This window comes from Gracilinanus agilis, chromosome 4 (assembly GCF_016433145.1).
Source record: "Gracilinanus agilis isolate LMUSP501 chromosome 4, AgileGrace, whole genome shotgun sequence".
In the NCBI taxonomy this organism is placed as follows: domain Eukaryota; kingdom Metazoa; phylum Chordata; class Mammalia; order Didelphimorphia; family Didelphidae; genus Gracilinanus; species Gracilinanus agilis.
Genome location: NC_058133.1, coordinates 198,406,136 through 198,421,125, shown reverse-complemented (window position 1 = coordinate 198,421,125; position 14,990 = coordinate 198,406,136). Strand labels below are relative to the sequence as shown.

The 14,990-nt window shown below is 40.4% G+C and overlaps 1 protein-coding gene across 6 annotated transcripts in view; it reads right to left on the bottom strand.

Moving 5' to 3' along the window:
* Positions 1-14,071, bottom strand: part of KAT7 (lysine acetyltransferase 7) — a 28,305-nt gene extending 14,234 nt beyond the window's left edge. Inside the window, exons 1-7 of one of the 6 annotated variants that reach the window (XM_044676515.1) lie at positions 14,057-14,071; positions 11,493-11,640; positions 9,494-9,670; positions 8,365-8,604; positions 7,682-7,764; positions 4,330-4,419; positions 1,671-1,769 (exon numbers count right to left, since the gene is read on the bottom strand). In XM_044676515.1, the coding sequence (XP_044532450.1) occupies positions 1,671-1,769; positions 4,330-4,419; positions 7,682-7,764; positions 8,365-8,604; positions 9,494-9,670; positions 11,493-11,640; positions 14,057-14,071 (852 nt within the window). The remainder of the gene's footprint in view (positions 1-1,670; positions 1,770-4,329; positions 4,420-7,681; positions 7,765-8,364; positions 8,605-9,493; positions 9,671-11,492; positions 11,641-14,056) is intronic. The other 5 variants (XM_044676516.1, XM_044676517.1, XM_044676518.1 and 2 more) reach the window with 5 other exon arrangements.
* Between the last annotated feature and the right edge of the window lie 919 nt (positions 14,072-14,990).

The window sequence follows — 14,990 nt, the reverse complement described above, 5'->3', positions numbered from 1 at the left end:
ACCATGAGCTAACTATGTCATCCTCGGTGATTCTAGAGAGGACAAAATTCAGAGGCAGCCTGGAGGGGAGGAGTGGAGGGAATCAGGAAAGCCCTTAAGTAAGAAATAGTTCATGAGTTGAGCTCTAAAGGGAACTAGAGATGCTAAGATGCACTGGTGAGGAGGGAGTATATCCCAAGAATGAAGGAGCGCCTGTGCAAAGATACACAGACAAGAGATGAAACAGTGTGGTATAGAAAGATACAAAGATACAGGAAGAAAGCTAATCTGGCCTGACCAAAGAGTACATACATGGGAATAACTGACAATAAGAATGAAGCCAGGCTATGAAGGGCTTTAACTGCCAAAGTGTGATGTATTCATTTGGTCTTTTTTTTTAAACCGTTAGAATACATGGTATTGATTCTAAGCTGGAAGGTAAGGGTTTAAAAAGGCTCGGTGCTTTATCCACTGTGCTTCCTAGCTGCCCCATTTATAGCTGATCTTAAAGCCAAGGAGGCCAAACTGAGCGTTTCTCGAGCAGGGATGACATGGTCAGACTTAGGTTTTAGAAACAACACTTTGGCAGTTTGGTAAAAGATGAACTGGAAAAGAGAGAAAAATGGGAGACAGGAAAGTAATTAGAAGGCTACTGCAGTTGCCTATGTGAGAGGTGAAAATGGCCATTCAAGTGGGGACAGATGTCCAAGATGTTGCAAAGGTGGAATCAAATCTTAACTGATAAGTGGGAATTGAAGAGGGCTCCTAGGTAGTCTACCTGGATGACCAGAGGATGGTGGTGCTCTTGATCAAAATGGGGAATTGAGAAGGAGAAGGAAGAACTTTGGGGAAGGAGAGAAATAATGAATTCCATTTTGGACTGTCGAGTATGAGATGCTTAGAATATTTATGTCCAATGGGCAGGTAGCACTATGGGAATGGCACTAAGGAAAGAGTCTAAGGCTGAAAATCATCTGCAGAGATCACTGAACTCATAGAAGCTGATGACAAAAGAGAGTACAAAGGTAAAAGAGAAGAGGCGTAGAAAGAGACTTGAGGTTAGAGGACAGCACAGGGATGATCCAGCAAAGACTGAGAAGCAAAACCAAGAGAGGGCAGTGTCATGAAAACCTAGGAAAAAGGGAGTATCCAGGAGAGGAGGTCAACAGTGTCCAAAGCTGCAGTGAGGCCAAGAAGGAAGAGGACTGAGAAAAGGCCCTAAGAATAAGTATAAGAGTTCACTTCTAATTTGGGGTTTGCCAGTTCAGTGGAATGATGAGATGGGAAGAAAAACTGCAAAGCGCTAAGAAGTGAGAGAACAAATGATGGCAATGAGTTGGGACATCCTTTTCAAAGAGTTTCACTGTGAAAGGAAGAGAAAGGATGATAGCTTGAGGGAATGATGGGGCCAGGAAAGGACTTTTTTTTTAATGATAGGATTTTTGTGCTAATTATCCACAACTCAGAAGACCCAAATACCATTTTCATATGATGTCCCACTCACCTTTCAGGAAACTCCATCAACAGCCTTCATGTTATTATAGTAACTTCTGCTGAATTTCAGTAAACTTGTATCAGTACACTTTTAGGTAATTTCAAATAGGAAGTACATTAAGCAAGAAACACATCGAATCTAAAGTGTTAAATGTAACTCACAAGATTTTGGTAAAATCATATATTTAGAATCTTACCATATATTTCTCTTTTTGCTCTTTGCTCAGCCCAGAGTTCCTTTTCTTCCTGAGTTCAGCCACCTTCTCCTTATAGCGAAGCTGCCTTTCTGTTGGTGCCTACAAAGCAGGAGAAGGAAACTAGCAAGTGGAGCAACTTCAGATTTGGAATCCCACTATAGTATGGAAAGCACTGAGGGGGTGGCCAACCAAGGGAACAACTGGGAACAGAACTGTTACTCTGTGGATCTCTGGGCAAATTTTAAAACTAGTCTGTATATGTGCACACATGCACACAGACTTACACACACATGCAGGTATACATGCATGTGCACACAGGTATACAAAGATTGTATTGTGCATTCACACAAGTATACATAGATATACATATGCCCACATAGGTATAGGCAGACACACTCACAGATATGTGCATGCACACATCTATAAACACATGTGTACAGACACACATTTGTGCACATGCATAGAGACAGACACATGTGCACACATGTATACATACACAATATGGATACACTTGTATGCATAGACACACACGCACACATAGTTACCTAGAGATACAAAGATATATACATATACACATATGTATCTGTGTTCGTGTTCTCTCTCTCTCTCTCTCTTCCTCCTCCTCCTTCTCCTCTCCTATCATTTAGAACAATCCTGGACTTCCTTCCCAGGCTATGATCAAACGATCACCTTTCCTTCCTGTGATTTCAATGTTACTCTCAGCTGGTCCTGCTACCTCCCCCAACTCTGTGCTCATTCTTCTCTCTAATCCCAGTGACACTTCAAACTTGACTTGCCCAAAAGATGTTATCTTCCATTCATAATATGCCCTTCTAACTTCATGCATCTGTTACATTCATCACAATTTTACTCAGAAACTCTGGGTCATCACTCTTCTGTCTTAGAATTAATATGAAGAAAGAAGGGAAGGGTTTAAAAAATCAATAAAAAATAATTTTTTTCTAAAGCAGGGAGAGGCCAGCTAAATAGTACAGTGGATAGGGAATCAGGTCTGGAGTTGGGAGGACCTGGGTTCAAATCTGACCTCCAAAACTTCCTAGTTGTGAGATCCTGGACAAGCCACTTAACTCCCATTGCCTAGCCCCTACTGCTCTTCTGTCTTAAGAACTAATACTAAGACAGAAGGGTTTAAAAAAAAAAAAAAAAAAAAGAACTTCTGGGTCATCTTTGTCTTCTGCCCCCTTCTCCATATCCCCATCTAATCTTGTCAAGTATACCTGATTATTTCTTGCATTCATTCCCTCCTTTCTGCTTTCAACCATCCTACTTGAGACCATTATCAAACTGTCTAAGAGCTGTCTAACTGGTCTTCCTATTTCCAATCTCATGCCTCAGCAGTATATCCTTCATGTCACTACAATATTAATCTCACTAATGTATAGGACTGATAATTTTACTTCCCTACTTAAAAACCTTCATGTTATTTATGTAGTAAACAAAATACAAACTCTTTAACCTGGTCTTCCCCATTCAGAGTTAAAACTACTCCCTTAGGAGCAGCTAGGTGGCACAGTGTAGAGTTCCAGGCCTTTAGTCAGGAGAGCCTGTGTTCAAATTTGGTCTCAGATACATCCTAGATGCCTGATCCTGGGTAAGTCATTTAATCCCATTTGCCTAGCCCTTGTGTCTCTTGTCTTAGAATTGTTCCTAGGACAGAATGCAAGGGTTTAAAACAAGAAAAAAAAATCCTACTCCTTTAGTTTTATTTCATAATATCTCTCCTCCTATATCATATCCTTCAGTCCCACAAGGCTGTTTGGCCCTATCACTTACTTTCCTCTCTAGCCTCTATACCTTTTTATATCTGGCCCAATGCCTGAAACAAATGCCCCACACCTTGTCCTATCCAGCCCATTTCCAAAACCCCAATCATCTTTACTTATTAATATCCTTCCCTTCCTTCAAAGTGTCGCTCATATATCTTGTCTTGTGTGAAACCTTCCTTGATGCTCCTAGTTAGAAGTGACCCATCTCTCCTTGGACTGCTTTAGCCCCTGCTTTTTATTTTTCTTACACAGTTAATCACTTTCTGATTGATATTATTTACGTATAGGTCTCATCTCCATTACTAAACTTTAAGGTCCTTGAAGGCACAAAATATCTCCATTTTCCATTTCTAAACAGAATTATTTGCTAAAAAAAAAAAAATCCTTGCTTTTTAATCTGTAAAATTAGGATACTAAAATTAGGTTTACATACAAATCAAATGAGATTATATAAAGTATTTTTAAATTCTAACTGAATTATATTTCTACCCCATGGAATCCACCAGTCATGGAATAATCACAAGTTAAATAAATAAACAATTTGGAGGCTTGTTCCCTACAACAAATTGTAGTTTTTCTCACAACTGTCTTGTGAGGTAGAGAGCCGACAGCTGACATTTATACAGTGCTTTACAGTTTACAAAGCCCTTTCTAATGTTTATACATTTCTTAAACAAATCTGTAGCAAAGGGTTGGAAGCCAATCAAATATAAGCACATAGGAAGCGATGGATATGGGCAATACCTTATTCATCAAACATATGAACTACATCTAATATGAGGCTCATACCTAGCTGCAAAAAGTAAGCTCCGAAGGAGGCCTCAGATGTGTCACAAAATTACGAGTGGCCATTACTCTAGTAAGGCACTCACCTGGTGCCTGGTTGCATGCCTATTGTTGTCATCTTGCCTGTGGGAGAGCATTCTCTCTTCTATCTGCTTATCCCTGCTCTGTGCTCTTACCTGGAAGGGAAAAAAACCCCCAACTACCATTATGCACACGGTGAGAGTAGGCGTTAGGCAAAGTTCAGACTACAAATCATCTGAAGTTGAGAAATAAATTTTAATAATAGGTCCCTAAATTTACAGAACACTTTTACTTTCAAAGTGTTTTCCCATCGATTATCTCATTTTAGCATCATCGGATGCCTGTGAGATCTGTCAGGTAATGTTATGCCTCTTTTCTTTTCCAGACAGAGGAGCTGAAGACCAGAGAGGTGAGAGCAGAGAATAGAGCGCAGTCACACAGCTAACTGGGAAAATTCAATGGGGAATGTGTGTCCTCTCACTGGAAGCCTAGTGCCCTTTCAAACAAAAAGCAAAATCCAAGACCCTTACAATGTGGCCACTTGCCTAAGCCAGTCAGTCTTCCATTCTCCCTGGGAACTGGGATAGGGAATGATGAACCCTATGTATATAACCATTTATTAAAATAAAAAATATCCCCATGAAAATTCAAGGATAAAACTTTTTCTTCCATTTTTTCCTCACTTTCCCTTCAACAGAAGCCAAAAATGTCTGGAATATATTGGCAGGGGGAAGTATGGACAAGGGGGGTGGGGTGGGATCAGAGAATGAATAAAATATTTCAGGGAAGATTTTGATATATTGATAGCCTTTTCTGCCCCCATAATAATTTTGGCAAAACACCCAATTATGTATTGGCTCCTTGGCAGAAGAGTGGTAAGGGTGGGCAATGGGGGTCAAGTGACTTGCCCAGGGTCACACAGATGGGAAGTGTCTGAGGCTGGATTTGAACCTAGGACCTCCCGTCTCTAGGCCTAACTCTCAATCCACTGAGCTACCCAGCTGCCCCAACCCTTTCACTTTATAGATGAGGGAACTAAAGCCCATAAGGGTTTGCCCATCCTTGGATGGGTGGCAGATGGCAAAACCAAGTCTTCTGAGTTCAAATTCAGAATTCATTCCACTTAACTCTTCTGCCTCCCTTGTGTTTTTATATAATATATCTATAGTAACAGATCACTGTTAAGTCTTGAAGAGCCCTGGGTCTTTGTCATATGAGGAACAGCTGAAGGCATCTGACATATTTAGTCTGGAGAAAGAAAGGAGGATGCAGTGGGAACGTGGCAGATGTCTTCAAGTATTTAAAGGCCTTCATGTGATGGAGGAATTAGACTTGTTCAGTTTGGCCCCAGAGGAGTGGACAGTAAAGCCATGGGTGGGAGCTGCAAATGGGCAAAGTTTAAGCAAAACGTTGGTAAAAATAAACCAAAAAACTTGATCAAGAATGAGATTTGTATCAAAGGAAAATAGGTTGCCTTGAGAGGTAATGGTTTTCCCCTCTTTAAAGGTCTTCAAATAGTATGTTACCATGGGGATTCTGTGCATATTTGAACTAGACTTCTGTGAAGCACACTGAATACAAGCTGTACAGTTTGATTTTTAAATAGGGGCACTGTGCTACCATCTTCACAAGACAAGGAAGGATCCAATGTCTCCTTGCTTAGAGAAGCCATCTTCTTGTCAACTTTTTAACCAGAGAACAGTGGATCTATTTTTATCTTTCTAAATGGGCTTCAGAGTGAAATGGACACTGACATGTGTCAAGAGTAGTAGGAAAGGAATTTTTGCCCTTCTCAGTCAAAAGATTCAGAAGAGAGAACAGGCTTCAGAGTTGGAAGTTAAAAGTATAAGTTTCCTCTAGTACTCTGTGAATCTCACATTACTGAGGAACTGAAAAGAAGTGTGTTGTTTTTATTTAAAAACTCAAATGTAGGGGGCAGCTAGATGGTTTAAAGGATAAAAAGCCAGGTCTAGAGATGGAAGGTCCTGGGTTCAAATCTGACCTCATACACTTCTTAACTATGTGATCCTGAGAAAATCACTTGATCCCAGCTGCCTAGCCCTTACCACTCTTCTGCCTTAGAACCAAAACACAGTAGACAGAAGGTTAGGGTTTAGGAAAAAAAAATAAACTCATGTCACTGAACAGACATTTATTAAACATCTACCTCACATCAGGCAATATACTTGGCACTAGTGATAGGAAGATAAAATACAAGAGATAGTTCTTTTCCTGAAAGAACCCTGTTCCTGTCTTTTTCTGGACTTCTGAGCCATAGCCCTCTAGTGCTAGCTCATTCTGGAACTTTTTTCCTGGGGTATCCTTGCCCTTGAAAAGCCAGTCCATCATCCCCTTTACCATGGAGCTCACCCTATTCTTGACTTCTCTGGACATCAGAACCAAGAATGCTCCCACCTCAGCTACTCCACCTGTTTTCCCCTATTAAAATGGAAGCTCCTGGAGGACAAGGGCAAACGTTTTGCTTGTATTTGCATCCCCAATACTTTGCCCCATTCCTGGAATGAAGTATTTAATAAATGTTTATTTCCATCTTTCCTTCCTTCCATTCTATTAACACGGTAACTTTGAAAGCCTAAAAAGTTAGTCATATATAATATGCCTCTAAACAAAAAATCTAAATCTATAGAGGGAATGAAAATATATTTTGAAATTTTCCCTAATTTGTTTTCACTTTAATAAAAGGCTTTAAAATTTCTGAAAATTATACACCTTTACTTGTAACCAAGAACAAAAATATGTCAGGTAGTAAGGCAAGAGTTAAGGGTGCAGTTTATGGCCAATGACTGGAATTTTCCTTGATGAAATTAACTTCCTCAGAAAGAGATCAAAGAAGTGACCCCAGGCTCCCTGGTTAGAGCTCAATGATTTAACCAGTTGTGCTAACCTACCCAGATACTTCAGAAGAAACCCATTCAGGACCCAGGTTGATACTTGAAGCTTTTTCAGATTTTTTTCAGTTTTTCAGAGATTGTTGTGAGATAACCTATGTAAAGCACTTTGCAAACCTGAAAGCACTATATAAATGGTAGCTATTATGTTAGAAAAGCCAAACACTGATGCCCCAACCAATTCTCTAACTACATCCTTAAAAGCAGCAGCAACTCCCAAGCAAATAGACTCCTTCAAAGTTTTAACCAAGCACCTACAGGTAGTCTAGGAAGGACATTCTCAGAAAATTTAGGAAGTATCATTTGTAAGTAGCCGGAAAGGGTAATGGGCCTATTTTAGAGTACAATCTGATGCATGCATTATTCCAATCAGTCCATCCATGTGCAAATTATTAAGCAAATGAGAAGGAAAAGATGGCTTCCCCAGCAGCCTTTGATATGGAAGTTCCCTTAAGCTCGAGAGGTCACTAAAAAGATAATGCTCTAAAAATGAGAAGAAGCAAATTACCTTGCATTCATCAGCTGAAAGATTATGATATAGTGGGCATCCAGATATGGAAAAATGCCTTTCATGCTTCCCTGTTAGGTGCCCTGTGGAAATAATCAATTTTAATTTTAATTTTGAGCAGAGGACGAATGATGCAGAAAGGGAAGATTCCTTTGCCTTCCAGAAAAAGAAAAGAAGAGGCTTCATATGATCAATGTAAAGAAGCTCACAAATAAATGCTCAAAAGCCAGTCTCTGTGGCTCAAGTGCAGTCATTCTAAACCATCAGTAAATATGAATCAACGATGGAGGAAAAGTTATGGGCTTTCTTCCCTATCAAGCAGTGAATTCAAATTTACCCCTAATTCTATCCAATGAAAAAACCTCACCTGACTATTTAGCCATAAGCAATATGTAAACACTCCCCTCCCCAAATTATTGGATACAAACCATATACTTTCAAGACTTAGGAAGCAATTCTTTCAAGTATGGTAGAAAAGTTATTTCACTTTCTTATAAAGTAGTGATTCTCTAAGTGTGACATATGCGATCTCTTACAGTATTATTATATATCAATACTTATACTTTTTGACTGAAAAGTTCAAGAGTTTGAATCAAAACAGGGCATAAAACGTCTAGTTCATCTTAACCCAGAGGGGAAAGAACTGAGAGATACAAGAAAACCTAAAATTGGGATAAACTGACCTAAAGAGTTACAGCCCGGTGTTGGACACTTCATGTTGAAATTGTAGCTTTCATGGAAGCGGCGGCGCTTAGGACGATGAGACAGGTCACTGCCGGAATCCTTCATAGACATGTCCTTGGCAATACTTTCATCATGGGACACATTGGGACTAGAGATGTCAATATCAGATTCAGAGGAAGGTGCATTGCCAGTAGGAGTTCGGGGTGGAGATTCATCATGATCTGCTGTGTTCTTGGTATCTAATGAAGAAGCAAGTGGTGAGCTCCTATAACACAACATCATAACTAAAATCTATGTTCAATTATGCAGATGTTGATTTACAGATTCTGTCATTTCACCCAACTGATCAAGGCCCTTTTGGCCATGACAATGATCATTGAGATGGACAGGAAAAAAAGAGAAGAGAAAGAACCATCATCATTTTTTTTTCTTGTGAGCAGTTTCCATGAGTGGCTAAAGTTTAGTCTGAAAAACTTAAAATATTTCATTTAGATGGCTCCTGCCCCATTCACAAAGACCAAAAATAATTTAGGTTGCTTAGAAGTTAAAAAAAACAACAAAACTATTGCCAGCCCACTCTCTCCTTCCAGTATAATATGCACAAGAAGATAAATTCAATCAACTACCTTTACAAGCAGAAACCACATGGACTGCATCAACCCAAATGTCCAACTTACTCCCAAGGCCTCCAGACTTATACAGAAGAGTCACTATCCCAATGAACTGACATGCCCTACTGATGATGGAAAATCATCCATAAGTTCCAACACAGACATTCAATGAAAGTTATCCTCATTTGAATGGACTCTAAAAGACTAAGTTGGTACCAGACTTCTGAGTCCACCCTACCCCAAAATCCCCAATGGCCAATGAAATAAACTGATTTCCCTGAAATCTCTCAGGCTGGGATCAGTTGGATGGCTACAGAATTTCTGGAGCCCAGAACTAATCCAGAGCCAAACTGCTCTAATAGAGAGACACACCAGACATTAAGTTAATAGCCATATTTCTCACCATAGCCAGTATCATGCCATTCCCAGGTACCCATTTAAGGTAAACACTCAACCCACTTTGAAAAGCTTACCAACTCCTTCATAAACGCCTTTAAACATATCTTTTCCCACTTACCTCGATCTGAGAAATCAACCACTTGCTCAGTTTCTGAGCCAGATGAGCGGGTCTGCCGGAGTGGGTACTTTTTCGGTGTCACAGGAGTGGGCTGCTGTTGACTACGAGTCACTCTTCTAGTGGAATAGGCTGGCTCTTCAGAGCCAAATGACTGCAAGTTCCGAACCGGGCTAGAATCTAGTATCATTTAAAAACAAATCAGAGAAATCATTAAAGAATATTGTTCCTCCCATCCAAAAGCAAATTAATTTGATGCAGGACCCATCTTTCCACAAGCCACATAAGTAATCAGTTGGAGTCAAATCAATAACCAACCATAGGTCAGAGGGAAGGAGAATTTGGAACTGAAAATGCTAATGATGAATGTTAAAAAATAGATTAGGTGGATAAGTAAATGAAAAGATTCAGTTCAAGTAACACCTTCAAAATGTTTTCTTCCTCATTTCCCCCAACTGCTCTCCCCCCTCCCTGTTTAAAAAAAAAAAAAAAAAGAATATGCATTGTTGTCTCCCTCTATAAAATGAAAGCTCCTTGAAAGTAAGGACTGTTTCATTTTTGTCTTGGTTTATGAAGCACCTGCCTCATAGCAGAACATTAATAAATGTTTATTAATTGAAAAACAACCGACCATAGGTAGTCCCCAAAATATCTGATCTCATCTCACATAAAGTGGCAGTCCACCTACACAAGTTACTATGCACAAATATTTTCTTACACCAAAACCAACTATGCTCTTAGTCACTCTCTTGGACACTCTTTCAAACATCATCATCCTAATGGATTTACAGACATCAAGAGCATCAAGCTATTTCATTTTCTTTAAACAGTGTCTCACAGCACCATACACATGAAAGCACTTAAATCTTGATGGATAGTAAAACCTGCCCTAAAGCACTCAAAACTGAATTATTCCATGTCTCTCCAATGCTAAAACCTTAGAAGTCTAAAACTTGTCACAAGGAAAAACATACCCAAGATTTAAACATATTTTAAGCTTGCTAAAGAAATGTGAGATAGATATGTTACATTTTTTTTCCTTTGCAACATTCCTAAGTAGGGAAAAAGGAAAACTGCAAAATCCAGTGTTTTGAGGAGAAAAGCTATTCCCCAGGGGGTCAAACAAACTAGGAAGAAGCCTTGATCTCATATTCATTGTGTTGCTGTTGTTTAATATACACAGCTTCTGGTGAATTGCCAAAAGCCCTGAACAAGGGCAATGGCCCTCTCCAAGAACACCATGTCATTTTATGATCCTTGCATTTTGGGAACAAGTCAAATCAGAGGAGAAAGTAAATAAACTTCAGCTAGAAATAAAAAGACAAAAGCAAAGTCATAAGTAGCAACTGGTTGTTAATATCTTGAAACATAACTTTATGTTTCATGGGAAGATATTTCCTCCTAACTTCTGCAGCACATTCAGCTTTATAAAAACAAAAGGTCTTGTCTCTAAACAGCTCAAAGCACAATCCAGTCTCCAACAAAAAGACTTTCTTAATTATGTGCTCAGAACTTTCTGCAATCCACTCTCCCCAACCCAGGTTGGTTCTAGGCGAAGACAAAAGGGATAGGTGATCAGAGCTAGCCACAGAAGGGTACACATACATATGTACTCACAATTATGTGTACCTGGCCCCTGCTGTAGATAAAATTGTAATTTCAAACCACTTCTATTAGGTACACCATTTTGCAAAAAAGAAAACTGTGGCCTAAATGAGAATAAAATGGCTGAAGTCATGCACAAGTCAAAAGGTGAATAAGGTTTCTTCCATCAACCATTTTATGTAAAACCAGAAAAACAGTAGCTAAAGTTTGCCTCTAAACATATGGGCCTGTTAGAAAAAGACTAAATTTTTCCTAAAAGCACCACTTTTAATGACCTGACTTTTTAACAGAAATTAACAAGTAAAGGAATTGGTTCCCTAAGAACTGGACCAACCCTATGATACCAGCCAAGTCACCTGTTTTCCTAGAGGTGGTCAGGAAGAACAATGCTCTTTACCTTGAGAACTCTGACTCAGCCTGGCTGAGGAGCGAGTAACTCTAGCAGATCGCCGGGATGTCCCATCACTTTCCGAACTATCTGTATGCTCAATATCTGTAGAGAAATCGGAATCTTCGGTTCCATCAGAACTACTGCCTGCATTCCTCTGTAATATCACAAATCCAGACATTAGAAAGGGAGCATTTATCCTTTGGATTTGTATTAATAACAGAAGTAAAACAATATGTAATACTCTAGTTACTTTAAGTATATAAAAATCAAAGCACAGGGTAAAGGAACAATGCTCTTACCAGCACACAGTCAATTTCTCTTTAATTAATATATTTCATTTAAACAGTACCTGGACATTTATTTATTTCTAAGGTAAATAAATTGCAGTTACAATATCAGTAACTCTGTTTTAAGATGTCCCTGGGTAGATTTGACTTGACCATCAGTTCCACACTCTGGAAATGAAAACTACCAACCTCAAATAGCTGGAATGATGTGACCAAGGAATCACGGGGTCAAGCTGAAGAAGAGAAATTAGCACCAGGTTCTTTCCCTTCTGCCTCTAAAAGCGGCTTTTGTTTAAGTCCCAATGTTACAGTGTCATGATGGAATCTCTCATTCTCTCTAAACATCTGTCACATTTGAAAGGAACCAGACATTAACTCAAATAAAATGAGAGCCCATGCTCTGTGGAAGAGCATTGCAAGGGAAAGAATGCAAGCCAAATTAAATAGGGAAATTCCTTTGTCCTCCCCTAAGCTCTCTCCCCTTGAAGCATTTCCACATAAAGTTGTTAAAAGGTGCTCAAAACAGCAGACCAACAGATACAACTTTTTCATCTCTATTAACCACTAATTACCGTTTTGCAAATATCTCCAGGAGCAAAAGGATCTCCAAGGTAGAATGCTCTTTTATTAACAGAGATCTAACACTATATCTGCCTTCATAACAGACACATACTCTCATGGATCTATGATCTCATCAAATAAAATCCTAAGAAGCTATCTCTGTTTTTCCAATGTAACACTGAGTTAAGGGATCTACTCAAAAATTTGATGATCTGTAAGCCTGACAACAATTACCATCTCAAGTTTCATTTCAAATTCTATGATGGTAATATTTTTTAACTAAAATTTATTAATGAGGAATTTTTGGAAAGACAAGTAGAACAGTCTAGACCTAAGTATTTTCAGGGCAATATACTCAAGAGGTTAACAGTGAGGTACTTTTGGTACAGTAGAGCAATGGGCCATGAAGTACCTACTGCTATCAAGATGTGACTGGTCAAATTACAATGTCTCTCTGGTACTCAGTTTTTTCATCTACAAAATAAAATTATGTGGTGAAATGAACTAAATGGGGGGGGGGGATGGGTCCAGGGAGAGCTACTAGGTGGCCCAATGGAAACAGGAATGAGGTCCTGGGTTCAAATCTAGCCTCAGAAACTTCCTAGCTGTGACCCTGGGGAAGTCACTTAACACCAAAAGCCTAGCATTTACTGTATTTCTGCCTTGGAACTGATACTTAAAATGGATATTCTAAAGGAGAAGGTTAAGTGTTTAAACAAACAAACAAAAAGAAGTGCTGGGTCTAAAGTCAAGAAGATCTGAGTTCAAATCCAACTTAAATACTTATTTCTGTATAACTCTGGGCTCGAATCACTCAACCTGTCTGCCTCAGGTTCCTCATTTGTAAAATGGGGACAACAGCGCCCATGGGCTGCAGTAATGATCGACTTAAAAAATATTTGTGAAAACCTGAAAGCTATATGAAAAAGCTAGGGAGGAGGAGTAAGATGAAGTTGAGCTAAATCTTTAAAAATTTTAACTGCAATAAGCCAATTTTTCCATGAAAAAGGCAACCTCCCTTGTTCTGGATAATTTTGCTTCTTCTCCCCACCAACACCGTTAACAAGCACCCTCAGTTAGGCAACTGTCAAGAGACAGCATCAACAGGCTGGAGAGGGAGAGGTACGCTTCCAGGATGGCAGATTCCCATTTAATCGTAGAACTCCGCAGCTTTGTTATGTCTCCCACCTGGGAAGTAAGGAAGACTCGAAAAGCCCCACCCCCCACCAATCGCCAAAGCGGAAGGGAGGAAAGGAAGTCCTCCTAGCCAATAGGCACCCCCATGCAGCTAATCCGGGGGCGGGTCCCCGCGCGACAGACTGCCAGGATCAACCAATCAAGAGCAGAGGAATAGCTCCCACTAGCCAGTCGTGGTCTAGCAGGGCCGGACCAGCAGCCGCCCCCGCACGCGGGGAGGTGACCGTTGGGCCCAAACAGACGGCGTGGCGAGCCAATGAGTATGGCTCTCCGCATCCTAGTGACCAATTGAAATTCAGAAAGACCCCAGTTCTAGCCAACCAGAAAACGGGAATAGTGCAAGCCAAGGCCGAGGCCCGTATCTAGCCCGCATTTTCCTGCCAGACTCAGGCAGGGAAAGTAGCTCCACAGCTGGACCGTGTGGTGCGGACGGAGGGGATGTAGCCGCTACGGGGCGGGACCAGAGTTCATGCAGCTCACCAAGCTGTCCTCAAGAGCCCGCCAAGTACCCAGTTTTTCTCTCACCTTCCTTCGAGGCATCGCCGCCGGCTGCGGCCCGGCGGTTCCAACCCGGGCAGCAGCAGCAGCAGCGTTAGCTCCGGCGGGCTCCGTGGCGGCCTTTTTAACGGTCCCAACTCTTGAGGACGAGCTTAAGTCCCCTCCTGCCTCACAGCGTCTCTACCCTAATGCGCAGGCGCTTCAGCCAGGGGCGCCTTTCCCTCAACTTCCGGCTAGGAATATGTCATGTGACACTGTTGACCCAAACCGCGGCCCGCGACCATCCCTGTAGCGGTTGAGGGCGGCTTCCGCCATCTTGGACTTGGGCAGAAATTCCATCAAATAGTATCAGATAGGGTAACCATCTTTGAGCAGTAGAGGCTTTGCATGGCTTGGATGGTCAGCCATCTTTCTTTGGGGCAAAGAACCTTTAAACAATTTGCCATTGAAGTTCAAGTTTCTCTCATCTTTATAGTGGGCAGAGTTTGCCTCTTGGGCTTATTAATTTAATAGAGGCAGGAAGGAAATCCTCTTCCCGCCCCGCCCCCCCATCAAGCCTTAATATTTAACCCTTTTGTATCTTGACTTTTTAAAAAATAAAATATGACGTCTCTAAGACAAGCTGCATTGAAAACCCATAGTTTGCAAAGGAGTCTAAATTTACAAGAATAAGAGTAATTTCCTAATTGGTAAATGATAAAAAGATATGAACAAGAAGTTCTCCAAGGAAGAAATTCAAGCTTTCAAAAACCATATGAAGTAATGCTCCATATCATTAATGCTTAAAAAAATGCAAATTAAAGCAACTCTGAGAATCACTTCCACATCCAATAAACTGATAAAATTAGTGATGTTGGACCGGCTTTCGGGGAAATAAGCACATTAATTTGCTATTGGTGGAGTTGTGAATTGATCCAGCTATTAAAAATTTTTTCAAAAAGCAATTTGGAACTTTGCCCCC